The 21110-nt window shown below is 45.0% G+C and overlaps 1 gene segment (V, D, J or C); it reads right to left on the minus strand.

The window, feature by feature from the left end:
* Positions 1–13947: 13947 nt before the first annotated feature.
* LOC130023157 (immunoglobulin heavy variable 4-39-like) lies at positions 13948–20835 on the minus strand. The segment is given in 2 exon segments: positions 13948–14195; positions 20754–20835. Coding segments are annotated over 2 exon segments (330 nt in total).
* Positions 20836–21110: the final 275 nt, after the last annotated feature.

Below are 21110 nucleotides of genomic sequence, written 5' to 3' on the forward strand. Positions count from 1 at the left end.
GACACACTCAGGATGTAGTTGTCACATTGTGTCTCTCGCACAGTAATACACGGCCGTGTCCTCAGTGCTCAGCCTGCTCAGTTTCATGTAGGCTGTGTTTGTGGACGTGTCTGCAGTGAGTGTGAGTCTGCCCTGGAAATTCAGTGTGCAGTATGTACCACCAGTATTAGGGTATATCCTTCCCATCCACTCGAGTCCTTGTCTCAGGACCTGCCGTACCCAGTACATATTGTGGTTGGCGAAGGTGTATCCAGATACCTTGCAGGAGATCTTCACTGATGTCCCAGGTTTTCCCATCGCAGCCCCTGACTGCACCAGCTGTACCTGGGAGTTCACACCTGTGGACAGCAGACAGGAGTGGGGGTACTCCACTTGTCTGGCCCCATTCCCTCAGCCCAAGGCATGGGGAAGCTTACCTGCAGCCACTGCCACCAGGAAGAGAATTCTCCAGCTCCAGTCCATGATGGGGACCGTGCACTCAAAGGCTTCTGAAAGTGTGGGTATGCCTGCTGTGTAAGGTTGTCAGAACACAGACACATCTATATTAACTCAGTGTCCCTAGTGTAATTTGCATATTCATGAGGAGGTAGAATTCATAGCTGAAGGCCTAGTCCAACCTGAGAATGGGCTGATAGAAGCCACCGGGTCCATCGTCAAGGGGTCCAACCCTTGTTTATACCCTGCCCTATCCCAGGACTCTGTGCACACAGAGTACCGCCCCCCCGGAGGGCCACGGCCTTTCAGGATCTTCCCCTCAGGGATCCCACATCTGTATGGCCTGAACACATCTGGACACACCTGGACTCTGAGGTTATTTCTGGGATCATGTAACAGCCCAAGGGATACTACAATGAGACTACAAAATCATCTGAAAGCTCCAAAGTTTCCACTGGAGGTATTAGGAACTCCAGAAACACCACCTTCATAGAGTTTTTACTGCTTATGAATTAATAAGTATTCCTCTCTTAATGATAAGTGTGCACAGTTTAACCTTTTTTGTCCTACACTTATTTTAAGTTTGGTTTTCTTTTCTTTTTCTTGTTGGGTCACACCTGGCTGCACAGGGGATACTACTTGCTCAGGAATGCAGAAATAACTCCTAGCGATGCGAAGGGACCATATGGGATGGTGAGAAACGAACCGGGGTCTGCTGCGTGCAAGGCAAAAGCCCTACTTCCTGTGCTATTGCTCGAGCCCTTAATTTTGGTTTTCTCGAGAAAGCAAAATTTACTTTTATTGAAGAAGGAACTCCATTCTAAGGGGATTTCTGCATCTCTTCACCCTTTTCTCTCATCTCTGCAAGCCTTCTAGCTAGCAACTCAATGCTCTTGGAGCTTGGCGCCCTCTGCAGCCCGGTCCCCACCCTGCAAGGGGAGCCTTTGGGCTTTCAGGGATATTAACCTCTTGGTGTCTCTAACACAGGATTGAATCCTGGGACTTCACTTCAGAAGTCTTGTTCAAGAGTCATATTCTTTTATGGGCCTTTTGATTTGGTTTTGAACCACTCCCAGCAGTTCTGAGGGATTATTCCCGGTTCTGTGTTTAGGAATCACTCAGGTAGATGCATCCTACGAAAATATTGGCAAAACAAGTATCACTTGATCACTTGACTTCCCGTTAATCGTCGATTTGCTCGAGTGGGCGCCAGTAACGTCTCCATTTGTCCCTGTCGCGTGCTAGTGTAGGCCAATAGCGTCTGTTCACTCTAGGAACACGAAGAGCCTCAAACTGATCGTTCATGATCTTGATGAAGAAGTCTGACCATTTGGTAGGTGGGCAGCCACACGGTCTTTTGACATCCTGTGGAATCCAGTCAATAACAGATCTAGACCAGCAGTCATCTCTAAATCTCATTACGTGATGAACCCATCTAACTTTTAACACCATGGCAAACGAGACAGCGTCCCTGATTTTTGATCGTCAACAGAGGTCAGAACTCCGGATTCTTTCTCTCTTTAGAGTGAAACGTGATACTCCAAGGATAGCTCTTTTGATTACTCTTTGGGAGAACACTAATAGCATTCTCATCCTGTTTGTGTAGGGCCCAGGTCTCTGAGGCGTATGCTAATGCAGTAAGAACAATGGAATCAAAGAGATTTACACAGAGCCGGAGGTTCTTCATCCTCTTAGCTATTTCTTCGATGTTCTTGAAGGCATTCCAAGCCACTCTCTTCCTCCTGCGCAGCTCAGGTGCCAGATCATTTGTCATGTGGACTTCTCGACCTAGGTACAAATAGCTGTTGCATTCGGAGGTGGTCATTCTGTTGAGAGCGAACGGGGTGTCAGGAATGAGGCTGTTTCTCATAAACATTGTCTTCGTAAGATTCAGCTGTAGTTCGACAATTCCACACTAACAGTCGAGGTCGGCCAGCATTTGTGCCACTTGGCTAATGTTTGGTGTTATTAAACCAATGTCATCAGCAAAGCGGAGGTGGTGTAGTTGCCGACCATCTATCTTCACTCCCATTCCTTCCCATTCCTATTGTCGCATGACGTTCTCGAGGGTGGCACTGATGTTTCAGTGAAATGGTATAACCCTGCTGAACCCCTCTCTTGACATCAATGATTACTTCTTTGTAGAATGGTGAGATCCTGGTAGTGAATCTGTAATACAGCTCACGGAGGATCTTGATGTATAGAGTTTGAATGCCCTGATTGGCTAGGGCTTCAATGACCGCTTCCATCTCAACAGAACCAAAGGCTTTCTTTAAATCAGTGAACTTTAGACAGAACGGCATCTTGAACTCCTGAGAAACCTCAATGAGCTTGGTTATCGTGTTGATATGGTCGATGGTGCTGAATCCTTTGCAGAAACCGGCTTGCTCAGATGGTTGTCCTTCATCTACTGTTCTGCCAATCCTATTTAGGATGACTCAAGTGAACAACTTGTAGATGACAGACAATAGGCAGATCAGGCGGTAGTTGCCAATGTCATGGATGTCTCCCTTCTTGTACAGTAGTACAGTCCTGCTGGTTTTCCATTGTAAAGGAACCTTGCATTCAGACAGGTAGCATGTGAAGAGCCAAGCCAGTGTATTGATGAGTATTGACGGCAGGTTCTTCAGTTGTTCAGGTCTGACCTTCTCTGGGCCGGGTGATGTTCATTTCTTTACTGACAAAAGGGCGTGTCGGATTTCGGAAGGATGAACATTGGGAATGAAAAATCCATCCTGTGGAATTTGGTATGTCGGCAGGCGGACATGGCTATCGAAGAGATTTGAGTAGAAGTCATGGATAATCTTCTCCATTGCCGTTCTGGAAGATGTAATAGATCCATCAGGACGTGGGAGGGCAGTCATCTTGGTCTTGTAGTTGGCGAAGGACAGGCGGGCGTTACGAATACTTTTCCTGGCTTCTGCCGCATCTATCAGCACTTCTGATCTTCTCTCTTTGAGGTCTTCCTTGATCGCATCTCTGCACTTCTTTGCGAGCTCGGACGTTCGCTTGCGGTTGCCTGAGGCATGTGCCAAAGCACGTTGGCGAATAAGCTTAAGAGTTTTCGAAGACAGGCCTTTTTTGGTGGCAATCTCTCTCTTGGCATTTCTCGCACAATCATGAAGGTGCTGAATCAGTCGATCGTATTCCTGGTCAATGTTGTTAACAATGCCATCTTCCCATGTTGCCACAATAGTGCCAGTTGGTGGTCGTTCTGGGAGTTCTCTTTTTTTAATTAATTAATTAATTTATTTATTTATTGAATCACTGTGGGAAAAGTTACAAAGCTTTCAGGTTTAGGTCTCAGTCATGCAAATATCAAACACCTTTCCCTTTGCCAATACTTATTTTTTACCATGAACGACCCCAATATAACCCCACCCCCACCCCTCCCAATGCCTGCGAGGGAGATGAATTCTAGTTGACACTCTATCTGCTTTGATTAGATTCATTTTTTCAATAAAAGATGCACCACTATTATTTAGAGTTTACCCCCTCCCCCACATCAGACATGCTGAGAAAGCACTGTGAAGTGATTTGCTTTCTACAGCTGGGTTCAAGAATTAAATGTTGGTTTTGGATTTCCACTATTTTGCTAATTAACCCTGGAAGTATTTCTACTGAGAGTCAGATAATTAATAGATTTGTTTCTGTGCTCTGGGGTCGTGGCCGTGCTGGAGAGTCGCTCATGGGGGGCAACTAGTGGCCTCAGTAGGGCATGAAGGACGGACTGGAACGCCCCACTTCCCATGAAGTTTTAGTCGCCCCCACACTCCCGGGCCACACCTGCTCTCCACAAGGCACCCATGTGGCCGCCATCTTCTTTCCAGAGAGGAGAGGGCGAATGGGGCAACACCCTTTCTTCTCTGGGCAGACATGATGGCCTGGATTAATGCATAGTCCGTTCACTTTTCTGCTCCAAGCTGCTGGGTTCTGCATTAAGTCCTTGTGCTTCTGGGGCTGTGGCTGTGCTCCAGACTTAACTCTGATTTTCAGGGAGAAACGTTGGGTGGTTTACTTCCCATTGATCACTTTGTATATACAGAGATGTCGCGCAGCCGCGTAAGCGGCCGTGCGGTTTGGAGGAAAAGTCCTAGTTCCCGCATACTTGAGCTATGCTTGTGGAGGCTTCTGGTCACCGGGGTTCCATCTGGGGGAGGCGGGATGCGGCACTTACCCCATCTGGGACTTCCCGGTGATCTCAGCTCTTTTTGGAACCTGGTTTCTTCTCCGGAAGCTGTGAAGCCAGCCCTCCATGTGGTCCTTCTTCTCTCTGTACGGCTGTGTGCTGTTGGGAGTTCTTTTTTTAAACTTTGCAGCCCTTTCTCCCTGCTCTGTGAAGTAGAATTTTGCACGAAGGAGACGGTGGTCTGATCCTGTTTGGAATTTTGGTACAACAGCGACATGGGTCAGGCAAAACCGTCGATTGAATATGATGTGGTCTATTTCATTGTGGAATCGTCCACTGGGAGACTCCCATGTTCACCGTTTAGATTCGGCCTTCTGGAATCTTGAGTTACCATGGATGGTCTTTTGGAATCTTGAGTTACTATATATATATATATATATATATATATATATATATATACACACACACACACACACATATATATATATATATATATATATATGTTAAAAGGGGACACTGAGTGTTCTTTGCTGAGATTATGTAAAATAATACAATAAATACTTAATTCACTAAAATAAGTATAGTAAAAAACAAACTAAAAGAGGATTTAAGTCTTTAAGTAAAGGCTTTAATATAAACAAAAATATATTGTAGCACTGTCACTGTCCTTCCTTTGTTCATCGATTTGCTCGAGCGGGCACCAGTAACATCTCCATTGTGAGACTTGTTGTTAATATTTTTGGCATATTGTATATGCTACTGGAAGCTTGCCACGCTCTGCTGTGCGGGTGGGATATTCTCGGTAGCTTACCGGGCTCTCCGAGAGGGACATAGGAATGGAACCCGGGTCGGCTGTGTGAAAGGCAAATGCCCTACCCGCTGTGCTATTGCTTAAGCCCAGTGCATTATATATTTTTGCTATTAACCAGTTTTCAGATGGGTAATGCCTAAATATTTTTCTAATTATGATGTCTATCTTTGTATCTTGGGCATAATTTCTTTTTATGTGCAGAAACTTCTTAGTTTAATGAAGTCCCATTTGTTTATCTCTGCTTCCACTTGCTTAGTCTGTCGTGTTTTAAGTTTGAAGATGCCTTTAGCTTCAAGGTCATGGAGGCTTTTGCCTATGTTTTCTTCTATGTGACTTGTGAATTCAAGTCTGATGTTGAGGTCTTTAATCCACTTTGATATGACTTTTGTGTATGTTGTTAGAGAAAGGTCTGAGTTCAATATTTTTTTTAACATGTAGATGCCCAGTTTACCCACTTCTTGAAGCGGCTTTCCTTGCTCCAGTTCATATTTCTTACTCCTTACTCAAAGGTTTAATGATGATATACGTCAGTGTCTCTGTCCAGATAGTCATCTCTACATCATGGTTCTGGGGTTTGCCTTTTTTTCAATATCATGCTCTTTTAATTTCTACCATTTTGTAGTACAGTTTGAAGTTGGGGAAGGTGATGCCTCACATCTTTTTCCAAAGAATTGCTGTAATTATTCATGGGGGTGTATTGTTCCATATGAATTTCAGGAGTATTGGACCTATTTCTTTGTTATGGGTTCAGCTCCCTGCTAGGTCCCAGTTGTCCTTATAACTGATCAGACCTGGGGTAGCTCAGAATATTGACCTTGTTAATAACCCTGTGTTAACTCAGAAACATGGCAGGGCCTCCTTACCCCCACCAGCACAACCAGGAAAATATTTTTTATTAATTTTTAAATTATTTTTGTATTTATTTTTAAAATTTAAACTTATTTTTTAATTTGTTCAAAATAATTTATTACATTTAATATTCAACTCCATTCCCACCACCATTACACCTTCTCACCACCATATTTTGAATGTTTCCATGCTGACCCCCAAAACCTGCCCCTAAAGCAGGATTTAAATCATTTATTTTGTATTGCTTGTTATAAATAATTTACTAAAAGTGATCCAAAAAAGTTTTCATAGAGAACATGTGTAAAGATTGTAGTATTTTCCACTGTGCCATTACGTCCTTATATAAGAGATATAAGATATTCCTAATATGTGGTACAAGGATGAGACTTGTGTACACACACACACACACACACACACACACACACACATATATATATATATATATATATATATATATATACACACACATATATGTACTTTTTTTCCCCGAGAAAAGTTACCTTCTCTTTGCACTCTATCCAATGTAGTGTGCTACTCTTGGTACATCAGTGCTGTGAAGTATGAGGTGTCACATAGTCACAAATTTGGCCTGTATATCCTGTGTGTTCCCCATCAGCACAATCAGGAAAATCATTATTTCACTAATAATCATCTTTTCCCCTTTGTAACTTAAATAACTGCCGTTTACCAATATTAACCACCATTGCTACACTGACAATAGCTCTTAGTTTATAGAATTTTCAATTTGTATTATATCCCTAGAAATAATTTTCATATCTAGGATGGGTGTTTGTTGACTGATCTGTTTGAAGTAGAGAATTGTGAGATGAACCTCAATGGACTGAAAGACGTGAGTGACGGCAGTTCTGAAGAATGCCAAAGACATGCTGGTGATGTTAATGACAGACGGGTTTGGAGAATGCAGAGCAGAGACCATGGAGGGACTGAAGGAGAGATGGAGGGAAAGAGGCAGAGTCACACTGAGGGATTGTCTGATTATAGGTGAGGGGTGAGATACAAGACAGACGGGGTGATCTCAGCTGCGTCAATAGGTAACACATGAAGACAGAGACTGTGTGAGTTAGAACTGGGACTGTGGGACACCAGGGGATTAGTAGGTCTTAAAATGAGCTGGGAAATCATGGGTGTTTGATATTAACACTAGGTGTTTTAGGCTTCATCAGTGAATTGCCCCTTTTCCTCCTCCCAGAGAAGTCTACCATGCACTTGCTATCATTCCTAATTTAGTTAAAGTTTATCTTTAACTTTTCCTTTGTATTTTACCTCTCATTGTCACAGTTCCCCAAGTCACTCTTGCTTACTTAAAAGCCAAAACTTTCTGGTAATTCTGGATTTTGTATTTGTAATGAATTCTGGAACTGCAAGTTGCCATGAATGGTCTTAGTCGACATGATAAATTCAGTCTCTCACGCTATTCATTCCATTCTAGACCATGGGTCCCAATGTGGAGTTCTTTGGCTGATCTTCTCGGTCCTATCTTGGCATTAAAATCATTGGCAATGATCTTGTAGAAGGTGTGGTCTTCTTTATAGAACTTCTCCAGCTCCATGTAGAAATTCTCAATTTCTTCGTCATTGTAATTTGATGTTGGTGGATAGACAACGAAGATGCAAACTGCTGGCTGTGAGCCACATCTATTCAAGTGTAATCATCTGATTTGTGTTGTTAGGCATTCAAATGAATCAATGCTCATGGCCAAGTTCGTGTTGACAAGGACACCAAAACCACCGACGCCTTTCTTGTCGCATGTTCCCGAGGAAAAGTTCTTCTCCAGTGTCAAAAATGGAGTGATGTGGTCGATGTCTTCTCATTTCAATCATACCAATGATGTCATACTTGATGTTTTGTGCTTACACCATTAGGTCCGTTGATGGATCCTTCCAATGCCAGTGTATGTGAGTTGAAAGTCCAAACAGTCATTTTAGTCCTTCTCTGTTTTGGCAGCCTAGTTCGTCCCTGAGATTTTATCAGCCTCTCCTTGCTCATTCTTCTTAACACTGACGTATTGGGGGCTCTTTCAGGGACAAGGGAATGAGATCCATTGTATTTACTGGTTTTAGCATAGCAAATACACCACAGATAGCTTGCCATGCTCTGCCATGCTGGGGGGACACTCTCGGTAGCTTTCAGGCTCTCTGAAAGGGATAGACGTTTTTAGGGTGGCCTCTAATTGCCCTTCCAGGTGTTCCCATGATTCAAACCATATTTGAATCCCACCAAATATGGTGCAATATTATTGAATAATGGGTATTAAGTGTCTTACCATGTGTCTTATAATGAATCTAAATATTGGACATGGGAGTCTCCCAGTGGACAGTTCCACAATGAAATTGACCACATCATATCCAATTGATGGTTTTGTCTGACCGGTGTCGCTGTTGTCCCAAAATTCCAAACGGGATCGGACCACAGTCTCCTTAGCAAAATACTACTTCACGGAGTGGGGAGAAAGGGCTGCAAAGTTTAAGAAGAGAACTCCCAGAACGACCACCAACTGGGAGCTCTTTGGCACTATTGCAGCAACATGAGACGATGCCGTCGTTGACAACATTGACAAGGAATACAATTGACTGGTTCATCACCTCCATGATTGTGTAAGGAATGCCAAGAGAGAGATAGCCACAGAAAGACGCCTGTCTTCAAAAAACTTTGAGCTCATTCATCAACGTGGCTGGGCACGAGACTCGGGAAACCACAAACTAATGTCCGAGCTTGCAAAGCAGTACAGAGAATCGATAAAGGATGACCTCAAAGAGAGAATAGCAGCAACACTGTCCAACGTGGCAGAAGCTGGGACAAGCACTCACAATGTCCGACTGTCCTTTGCCAACTACTAGACCAAGATGACTGCCCTCCGACGTTCTGATGTATCTATCACATATTCAGAAGGTCAATGGAGAAGATTATCTATGACTTCTACTCGGATCTCTTCCATAGCCACATCCACCTGCCCACATACCAAATTCTGCAAGATGGATATATCGTTTCCAACGTTCTCCTTTCTGAAATCCAACATGACATTTTGTTGGTAAAGAAGTGAACAGCACCTGGCCCAGACAATGTCAGATCCCAGACAACTGAAGAATCTGCCGTCAGTACTCGTCAATACACTGGCTCGGCTCTTCACACGCTACCTGTCTAAATGCAAGATTCTGTCCCAGTGGAAAACCAGCAGGGCCATGCTACTGTACAAGAAGGAAGACATCCAGGACACTGGCAACTATCACCTGATCTGCCTGTTGTCCATCATCTACAAACTGTTCACTTGAGACATCCAGAATAGGATTGGCAGAACACTAGATGAAGGACAACCATGCGAGCAAGCCGGGTTCTGAAAAGGATTCAACACTATCGACCATATCCACACAGTAACCGAGCTCATTAAGGTTTCTCAGGAGTTCAAGATGCCACTCTATCCAATGTGCATCAATTTAAGGAATGCCTTTGATTCTGTTGAGACTGAAGCAGTCACAGAAGCCCTAGTCAAACAGGGTCTTCAAACCCAGTACATCAGTATCCTCTGTGAGCTGTATTACAGATTCACTACCAGTATCTCACCATTCTACAAGGAAGTGATCATTGACGTCAAGAAAGGGGTTCGGCAGGCTGATACCATTTCACTGAAACTTTTCAGTGCCATCCTCAAGAACGTCATGCAATGACTGGAATGGGAAGGAATGTGAGTGTAGTGGATGGTTGGCAACTGCACCACCTCTGCTTCACTGATGACCTCGTTCTAATAACACCAAGTAGCACAAATGCTGGCTGACTTCGACCGTGAGTGTGGAAAGGTCAGACTTCATTGTCATCTCACGAAGAAAATGTTCATGAGAAACAGACTAGTTCCTGATGTTCCATTCGCTCTCAATGGAACAAACATCACCAAATGCAGCGGTTATGTGTACCTAGGTCAAGAACTCAACATGACGAATGACCTGGCACCTGAGTTGCGCAGGAGGAAGAGAGCAGGTTGGAACGCCTTCAAGAGCATTGAAGAAATAGCTAAGAGGACGTAGAACCTCCAGCTCTTTTCAACTTCACCATTCTTCCTGCTTTAGCATATGCCTCCGAGACCTGAGCCCTAGAAAAACAGCATGAGAACGCCATCGATGTCTTCCAAAGAGGAATTGAAAGAGCTATGCTTGGAGTATCACACTTCACTCAAGTGAGAGAAAGAATCAAGAATTCTGACCTCTGTTGACAATTGAGAATCAGGTTTGCTGTCTCATTTACCAAGGCAATGAAAATCAGATGGGCTGAACATGTAATGCGATTTGGAGAGGCCTGCTGGACTAGAGCCATTACCGACTGGATTCCACGGGATGTCAAAAGATCATGTGGCTGCCCACCTACAAGATGGTCACACTTCTTTCTCAAGATACTGAATGAATGGTTTGAGTCTCTTCATGTTCCTGGAGCGAGCAGACACCATTGGGCTACACTAGCACGTGACAGGGACAAATGGAGACTGGCACCACTCAAGCAAATCGATGAGTAATGATATGTTAAGTGAGCAAGTGATTAATGAATTACTAGCTTTTCTATTTCCCCTATTGTTTTTTCATATTTTACTATAGAGCAAAGTTCTTTGCTTAAACACAGAAACACCCTTAATGCTATTCTCCTAATATTTGGGAGTTGATTGACTCTGAAATATATGTAGTCCTAGGCATAATTAGTTGGTCAGAATTACTTGAGTGCAGAGCAGGGAGGCAGCCCTGGACACCAAAGGGTGTGGCCCTAGAGCACATACAGCAACAATTTAAATACTTTCTATTGTTCGTTCCCTTATTTTTATTATCTCTGAAACTTTTCGAGTGACCTTCACTGCCCCAACCCGATGCTTCTGACCACCCGCTTTCCTTAGATTTTGGGGCAATCATTCCTTCTGCGCTTGGAGAAACCTGTGTGGTTGCAGGGATCAAACCCAGTGGCTATGTGCAAGCCAGTGACAACCTGCGAGACTAGCACCCCTCCCCACCCTCAGGCATCTTCCTATACAAGTTTTCTTCAGGAAACCTCCCTTATTTCCTAAAAACCAACTGATGCATCAGACAAACCTCTGGGCAGGATCTCGGGGCATCAAGGGAGGGGCCTCTGCCCCCGGCCCAGTACGGAGCAACCTTGCCGCTCACAAGGTGGAGATCGCTGAGGCTCAGGGCACTCAGAGTGACCACTTGGCCGCCAGCGAGGAAACCAGCCTGTCGGGACACCCTGGGAACCGGCCTGTCGGGACCCCCTGGGAACCCCAACACCCGCTCCTTCTACGGAGCACCTTTGCCAACAATGGCGGCTGACGGGAACTTCTGCCAGCAAAGCGGAGCCATCGTGGGTGGAGGGTCGGAGGGAAAGACCTGGGTTCCAGCATTGCCAGTCACAGCCTTAAAGGTTCATGCTCCAAGTTTTCCTGATCAGGTTCTTTCTGGGAAGGAATATTTTGTTTGTTTGTTTCTTGACTTAAATCAGGTAACCAGGACATCTAGAGGTGGCCAGATCCAGGATAGATGGAGAGTGAGAGACTGAACGGATGGCATATGCAGAAGAAAGTCTTTATATTTTTATTAAAGTAATAAAATTCACAAAGATTTTTTTTTTGCTAACAATCTCCAGGACCAAGCCTCAGGACAATATTGTCCTGCCCATTATTTAATGGATCAGCATTAGACTCCAAACAAAGACCTGGAAAAGTCAGAGCTGTGAGCCGAGAAAGGACAAACCTCTAACCCTGACCTGGAAAGTTCCTGACTTGGACCTGGAAATGTCCTAATGGCAGTCTTCCTCTGGCACCAAGTCACGGGCCCACCTTGGGAGACACTACCAGATGCTCCTTCCTCTCCTGGAAATGCATAGCAGGTTGGAATTCGGGCTGTCTGTCAGGATCCCTGTTCGGGGCTCAGGGACCCCATTGGGTGTCAGGTCGCCAGGCCAGCAGCCTCCTGGCTCACCTATTGCTCAGGCTCACAACTGAAGAGAAAGTGTCAAGAGCCAGACATTGCCTCAGTTTCTCTGCCAGGCCAATGGGCATGTGCGAACACCTCACGGTGAGCTCCTTTGCAAGGACAGTCACCTGTGGGGGCAGGAAATCATCTGGGTAATGTCCTCAGACCAGCCTGTTGCTGGTCTTTCATTTCTTGGAATAATTACAGGCAGGACTAAAGGGCCATTTTCCCTTACCAAAGGTATCTGTGGGAGGTGATTTTTTCTTTCTTGTTTTCAAAACAACTTTTGTTCAGGGCTAATTCCTTGCTCTGCACTCAGGGATCTCTCCTGGAGGTGCTCAGGGGATCCTAGGGTATGCTGGCTTCAATCCTGGTCAGCAGCAGACATGGCAAATGTCCCCTCAATGTACTAGCCTCCATCCCTGTGAGGGTAGGGGGGTCAATTCCTCACTTGCTTGGGGTTCAATAGCATTTGGTAGAGCTTTATGACTTTTACATCCCCCCAACTCCAGTACGTTCTGGGGGTCCCACAGGAAGCTGTAAGAGAGTGCAGAGCCTGGTGACAGTGGGGGTAGTGCATAAGGGCTGTTTTGGGCCACAGGGATCCTGCAATCAAGTGTGCAATGTTATCAGGAAGTAACCTCTGCACTTTCAGTGCATGCCCTGGGCCCTCTCATGAAGGATATATGATCACCATGGCTCCTTCGCCTTTACCGATTTATTTTAGTTAATTAATTTTAAGTAGCAAGCTACCGAGAGTATCTCGCCTGTACGGCAAAGCCTGGCAAGCTACCCATGACATATTCGATATGCCAAACTGTAACAACAAGTTTCACGATGGAGATGTTACTGGGCCGGCTCGAGCAAATAGATGAACAATGGGAGGACAGTGCTACAGTGCTACAGTGCATAATTACTTGACTCATACTTCAGTTCTGTAGCTCCCGACACCCCAAAAATGAGGTCCCATCATGGGACTGGGATGGACCTCGGGCAAGTGGCAAAGCTACCCAGGCATCAAAATGGGACAGTCTAGAAAGCATAAATGCATGGTCTTGATGCAAGCTGTTATTATTTAAGAGACAGGATCCCCATGGGGAAGGACAAGCTGGAATGATCTGAGGACTCAGTCTGGAATTTACAGTAAAAGTCTCGCTTGCCCTCAGAGCCTAGAGAACTAAGTTTTGGGATCTTTATCTCTTACTGTGTTTATTCGAATGACTGCAAGTATTGGTAAGAAGAAGAGTTAATTGTAGGACTAATTATTTGATATATATGGCTAGAGGGAAAAAGAGAAGTAATACTGCTATTCCTTGGAGACAGAGCGTCTCATTGAGTTTATCTCCCCCAGAGAATGGTCTCAGTTGGAATGTTTTACCGCTGTAAATCACATGGGCATGCAGTCCTATACCTCTGACCCCGTCAGAAGTTCTACAAGTATGCTAACAGCTCTGGATTAAATGGGCCCATGGTTCCACATCTCTATGTCTCTCTGTTGGGGAGGCCTGGGGAGGAAAGGAGGCAGCTCTTGGCCACCAAATGCACACGTTGAGCAGTACCCACATGCTTTGTGAACTCACAATAGGAATGGAGCAAAATAAGGTGAGAAATTATGGCTCATGGGAATCCTGCTGCTATGTTCACTGTTTACTATGGGAACAATTCTCTATTACTATGTGAGCTACTCATTCACATCTAATAATGAATATTTTAGCTTATTACCTACACTGCTATTTTCTGTTTAATGTTGGTCTTTTTTTAGGCTAAGTTAACTGGTTCTTGGAGCTGTCAGTCGTGATGGAGATGTGGCCCTGGAATGCTTGGTTGTAGCTGGTACCACATGACCAGTACCCCATCCATTCCAACCCTTTCCCAGGGTGCTGGTGGATCCAATACCAGGGGTAACTGCTGGTGACAGAGCCCCCAGAGACAGAGCAGGTGAGGGAGAGGGTCTGGGAGGAGGCCACCACGCCTGTGCTCAGCTCCTGCATGGTCAGAGCAGACACAGCACCTGGGGACAAAGGCAGTCAGTCCCTGCAGTCACTCCCTCCCCTAGACCCTGTCACATCTGGGACAATCAGCCAGGGGGGCTGTCACCAGGCAGAAGAGAAGACCCCACAGAATCATCTTCTCGACCATAGCTCTGCCCTCCCCAGAGACTCAACCCTGTTTGAGTTTGTGAGCTCCACAGTCCAGAGAGCATTTGACCCCAGAGCCTGAGAGGGATTTGCATGAGGTGCCCCAGTCTGTTATATGGGGAAACTTTCTTACCTTGAACCTCCTTTTCCCAGTGGGACACTGATCTCACACACGCTGTCTGGTGGATTGAGCACTTGCCGAAGAAGCACATTGGAACAGCTCATAGGAGTGTCCTCACTTGTTTTAATAATCTGTCTTAGACAAGTTAAAATGATCACAATTATTTCAATTTCAAGTTGCTAATGAAAATAAATTGCATTGTTTACGGTTCAAAAAACTTTTTAATATAACCACCATTTAGAATGCTTATAATCATAATTATATTTAAATTTATTTCATATCTGTGTCTCTAAAAATAATACCCAAATGAAAATGATCACTTGACTTCCCGTTAATCGTTGATTTGCTTGAGCGGGCGCCAGTAACGTCTCCATTTGTCCCTGTCGCGTGCTAGTGTAGCCCAATGGCATCTGTTCGCTCTAGGAACATGAAAAGCCTCAAACCTATCGTTCAGGATCTTGACTAAGAAGTCTGACCATCTGGTAGGTGGGCGGCCACGCAGTCTTTTGACATCCCGAGGAATCCATTTGGTAACAGCTCTAGTCCAGCGGTCGTCTTTAAATCTCATTACATGACCAGCCCATCTGATTTTTAACACCTTGGCAAATGAGACAGCGTCCCTGATTCTTGATCATCGACAGATGTCGGAACTCCGGATTCTTTCTCTCATTTTAGTGAAACGTGATATTCCAAGCATATATCTTTCAATTCTTCTTTGGGAGACCCAAATAGCATTCTCATCCTGTTTGCGTAGGGCCCAGGTCTCTGAGGTATATGTTAGTGCAGGAAGAACAGTGGAATCAAAGAGTTGTGCCCAGAGCAGGAGGTTCTTCGTCCTCTTAGATATTTCTTCGACACTCTTGAAGGCATTCTAAGCCGCTCTCTTCCTCCTGCGCAGCTTGGGTGCCAGGTCATTTGTCACGTTAACTTCTCGACCTAGGTACACGTAGCTGTTGCATTCAGAGATAGTCGTTCCATTGTGAGCAAATGGGGCATCAGGAACGAGACTGTTTCTCATAAACATTGTCTTCGTAAGATTCAGCTGTAGACCGACCTTTCCACACTCACGGTCAAAGTCGGCCAACATTTGTGCCGCTTGGCTGATGTTTGGTGATATTAAACCAATGTCATCAGCAAAGCAGAAGTGGTGTAGTTGCCGACCATCTATCTTCACTCCCATGTCTTCCTATTCCAGTTGTCACATGATGTTCTCGAGGGTGGCACTGAAGAATTTCGGTGAAATGGTATCACCCTGCCGAACCCCTCTCTTGACATTGATGATTACTACTTTGTAGAATGGTGAGATCCTGGTAGTGAATCTGCAATACAGCTCACGGAGGATCTTGATGTATTGAGCTTGAATGCCCTGATTGGCTAATACTTCAATGACCGCTTCTGTCTCAACAGAATCAAAGGCCCTTTTTAAATCAATGAACGTTAGACAGAGCTGCATCTTGAACTCCCGAGAAACCTCAATGAAAATACCCAAATGAAATTGCTCTTCCCAGTACTTATTTCTTTCCATAAAGAATTATGACATAGTTATATCTAATAACTGTTTACAAAGTCCCTAGTTAATAGAAAATTCTCTTTGTGTTTTATTTATTTATTTTTGTGCCACAGTCAGTGATGCTTGGTGGTAACTCATAGCTTTGCACTCAAGAATTACTCCTGACAGTGGCTGTTTTATTTGAAGCAACCCAGGAGTTTGGGTGAGGCCCGTCCTACCCCAACCAAGCCAGCCCCAAAAGCCAAAAACCTCCAGAACTCAACTGCCGCCCTACTCACAGCCACTTTCTACATGCTTGGACATTCCTCAGTTAGGAGTGAATGTATTCTTGGACATCACACACTTTACAACACAATGTACCAAGAGTAGCATACCACATTTGATGTGGTATAAGTAGAAGGCAACCATCTCAGTGGGAAGTATATTTATACAGATGTATATAAAATCATACAAGGCCTAATCTTTAGCAACTTGTTACTAATCTATTATAGAAGGGTTTAGTGTCTCCTGGGTGAACTACAACAATCTTCCCACACTTTCTTCTAAGAAATCTTTTTCTTTCATTTTTAGTGGACTATTAATAACAAGCAATACAAAATAAATTATTTTGTTTTGCTTTGATGGCAGGTTTTGGGATTTTGGATGGAAAATATGGCAGTGGGAAGGTGAAATGGTGGTAGGAATATGCTGTTCAAAGCACATGTGGTGGGAATCGTGCTGTTCGAATATTAAATGTAATTTAATTATATATTAAATGTAATCAAATGTTTTGAACAACTTTATAAAAGCACTGCACTGTCCTCCCATTGTTCATCAATTTGCTCCAGCGGGCCCAGTAACGTCCCCATTGTGAGACTTGTTACTGTGTTTGGCATATCCAATACCTCACAGGGCAGAGCGGGGCATCGTGCGGTGGCAGGGTGGAGGATGCTCCAGGGAGACATGGTGGTGGCGCACAGGAGGGGCCTGGCTCAGTAGGCGGCAGCAGACTCCCCTTGCTCCTCACCCGTGTGCACAGGTCGCTAGTAAGCATGGTGCATTCTTGGACAAAGCCAAAAAGGAGAAGCACAATGCGCATGGTGCTGGCAAGGGCCTGTGCTATGGCCTCAGCAGCATGCATGGCTGCAGATTGAGATGGAAGGTGCGCACACGGCAGTCGGGGGCATCTACCAGGGCTTGGAAGACTGCTCCTTCTTCGCCATTTACGACGGTCAGGCCAGGACCCGCATAGCGAATTATTGCTAGACTCACTTACTAGAGCACATCACCAAGTTTTGTTTTTTTTTAATTGAATCACCGTGAGAACAGTCACAAATCCTTTCAGTTCATGGTTGGTCATACAATGACCCGTCCCTTCACCAGTGCACATTTTCCACCACCAAGAACCCCAGTATACCCCCCCTCCTACCCTCCTGTTGGAGTACACGGAGCTTAGATTTGTCAGGTTGCACCCATAACAGTGCTCCCAAGTCATTACCATTACTACATTTGTCTGTAACCACTTCTATGCTCTCTTTCCCAACCAAAAAGTTCAGTCTCATCCAAGCTAGTCAGGACACACGGAAAAGTTTCTAGGGCAGACTCTTACTTAGCAGATCTACTCACCCTAGAACAGAATTCCCTGTGTGTTTCTCCTCTCCTTGTCCAATAAACATATAAGCATACATAATGTAAATCATTTTGTATGGACACAGTAAGAAATACTTTACACTTATAGAATTGCTACCCTAGTGCCATCTCGATCTCAGACTGCAGTGCTCAGGCCAGATATCTTTCCTATTCCTAGCAGCAGGGTCCTAGTCTTATCTGTACTTTTGAATCATGACAGCATTTTTCTATGATCAAACTCTTAACCTATAGTTAAGAATCGTGGCACCTTGACCTGGCCCATCTCAATGCCAGGGTATCACAAACTTACTGGCTTGCCCTGGTTCCATCCAGTCCCTCGTCAGGACCCTGCCCTTGGAGTGCTAGGAAGTGAGGGCAACTGAGGCTTAAGTTGAGAAGGCAGATGCCCAGGAGTGAATAATATTGAAGGCCAATTAAATCCTAAGTTATAAAGCATAATATTAGTTATATTTCTGTATCTATACAAAAAGGACATTACATTAAACTATTCAAAAGACATAAGGAGAGGAGAAAGGCAATATTAACTTACAGTACAAGTTCAGTGTCCTAGAAGGATGAGACCTTACAAATCGGTTGAGGAAGAGAGCATAGAAGTGGTTACGGGCAAATGTAGTAATGGTAATGACTCGGAAGCACTGTGATGGGTGCAACCTGACAAACCTAAGCTTCGTGTACTCCAACACCCACCCCCTGCTTGTGTGGCAGATTTCCACTTTACTCTCTCTCTCTACATTGATCATATTCAATATTACGACAAAAGACCCAACATTATTATTTGGAATTTTCCCCAACATTCAGACTTGCCAAAAAGATATCATTAGATAATTTGTTTTCTATTGCTAATTATAAAGAGTATATAATGTAGTGTGACCACAATAGTGGCCACGCAAATTTGGATTTTTGATATTTTAGTAATAAAACTAGAGAGATTACTGCCAAAAGCCCCTGGGTTCCAAGACTGGTTTGTGTGCCTCTGGGATCATGGTCGTTCAGAAGCCGAAGGAGGCGTTTGAGGGTGGCAACCTAGAGCATTGTCATGGCGAGGAGCAGGGCCAACTCCACCCTTCATCTCACGAGACCTCACATGCCTCTTCAATGCAGTTTCATACCTGGCTGTTCATTAGGCTCTAAAAGATGCAGGTCACCGTGTTGTCACCGCAAGGGGGTCAGGTGGAGGGACAGACACCCTTCCCTCCCAGAAGCATAGCACCATAGTTAAATGCACAGTCAAGATGCATTTTGGTTAGGCATTATATTTTGCTCAGATTTTTCCCATCACCATTCAAACCTGTTTTTCAGGGACAAACGCTAGATCATTTACTTTCCATTTATCACTTTGCAGATCAAGAAATATCAGAAAATAGTCCTCGTTCCCGCATACCAGAGCCATGCTTATAGAAGCTCATGGTCACCGGGATTCCATCGGGTGTAGGCGGGGAGACAACACCTACCCCATCTGGGACCTCTCGGTGATATCGGCTTAGTATGGGGCTTGGAGGATTCTCCTGGAGTTGTGGAGCCCACCAGCCAGTTTTATTCTCTTCTGTGTGCTGTAAGATGGCGCTTGGGGTGGGTTGTGGGCATGACTTCCAGAATCAGAGGTTGCCTGGGAACCAGGGCAATCCCCACGCGGTCCCCACACATCACTACCTTTATAAAAATAAAATTAAATTAAGAAGAAAGAATTACTCCTGGTAGTGGTCAGGGGGACCATTTGGGATGTTGAGGATGACCCCCATTGGCGAGGGCAAGAAAAGCACTCTACAAATTGTACTATCACTCTGGCTCTGACTTTTGCATTTTGGAGACGGGATCTACCGTGCATTCTCAAGGGGTAGAAATTTATTATAGATTATATTTAAACTATTCATATACTTCTTTTAAAATATTCATGGAATCTGTGGTTTTTCTAACTTTCAAAAATTTTCCACAACTGCCCTGTCTCAATGTTTCCACTGAAGTCATTCTGCTTCTGTTTGTATCTGCATATCTTTTATCTCTATCAGAGCTTGGCTGTCCCTGCTCAAGGGTCCTGCTGTTCCCATACTTGTCACCCTCCACCAAGGCTATGGTCGGTTCTTTTGCTCCTCAGGTGCCTCTGCCATTTAACATCAAATGACACTGAAGTAGAACAAATGTCCCGGGAGGAGTGGATTTCTGGAGATGACTGAAGGGAGTGTGACAGACACTTTTCCCCAAATCCCCTCTTCACTGCAGACCAGGCACGAGCTCAGTCTGAACTGATCTGTTCATACTTGGTCATTGTTGGAAACGCTGTCCTCTCTGTCTGTCTGTCTGTCTCCTTTCTTACTTTAAACACTGTGATTTAGAAAGCTGTTTCAGGTATTCAGCATGCCAACACCAGTCCCAACACCCACGTGCTCTTCCCTCCACCAAAAACCCCACTGCCCAAGACGGCTCCCTGAGCAGGCACTAATTCATTGACTTTACACTGTTTGTTACAGCAACTGTATCCTAATGGTGTTGCTACAATCCCAGCCTGAGGAGTTCCTGAGCTTTAAGGAGCACTTTGACTTTCTGTGGTAGTGTTTCACTCATGAGCCCAGTGGGTTTCCACTCAATATTCCCATCTAATTCCCGCATTTCTCCAGGGCATCCCTGTGAAGTTTGGGGCTGTTGCACAGCTTCATAGGTGACGGCAGGCCTCAGGCTTTGAGCTGGAAAGCTCAAGTGCAGGTGATTCTCTGGCCTCTCTGAGATCAATCCTGAAGACGAGCCATTTTCTTGCAATACTGAGAGCCAGATGTGGGTTTCCCTCAGTGTGTCTCCTGCACAATAATACATGCCTTTGTCCTCCATTACTGAGTTGCTCAGTTTTAGGTAAACTTGGTTCTTGGAGGTGTCACTAGTGATGCTGAGTAGGGACTTAAGCTTTGGGTAATAGTTATTGCTTCCATCACCCCATATACAACCAATCCAATCCAGCCCCTTTGCAGGGGCCTGGCAGATACAGCTCACGCTATAGCTGGTTATAGAGAATCCAGAGACAGAGCAGATGAGGGACAGCGTCTGGGAGGGTGTCACACTAGACTTGGTCCTAACTCCTGAAGCTGTACCTGGGGCAGGACACCTGGGGTCAGAGACCCACAGTGAGTCACGGGCTCAGAGGCCCCATACCCATATTGGAGCCTGTGTCCAGGGGACACTCACATTCGGGAACTGCCACCAGAAAGCGGAGGAACCAGCACTGATGCACGTTCCTGTCCACTAGGTCCATAATCTCAGACACCATGTCAGGGGGAGAGGGAGGCCGAGTTGGGGTGAGTGTGAATGTGGTTTTAATCCTGAGTCCCGAGTATAGATTTGCATGGGGGAGCCTCTGTAGAGAAAGGAGGGGATCCAGGGGAGGCTGGTGTGTGTGCTCCCTGGGAGGAGGTGCTGAGTGTGGTTCAGAGCACTCAGGCCTGTACCTGGGGCCCTCTCAGAGCTGGGCCTTTTCCTGCAGCACAGGAAACGTACTGAGGAACTCTCAGGAAATAGGAATTGCTGAAAGGGAAACGGCAGCTG

The sequence above is a fragment of the Sorex fumeus genome, unplaced genomic scaffold, assembly GCF_029834395.1.
Source record: "Sorex fumeus unplaced genomic scaffold, SorFum_2.1 ptg000022l, whole genome shotgun sequence".
Classification (NCBI taxonomy): Eukaryota; Metazoa; Chordata; class Mammalia; order Eulipotyphla; family Soricidae; genus Sorex; species Sorex fumeus.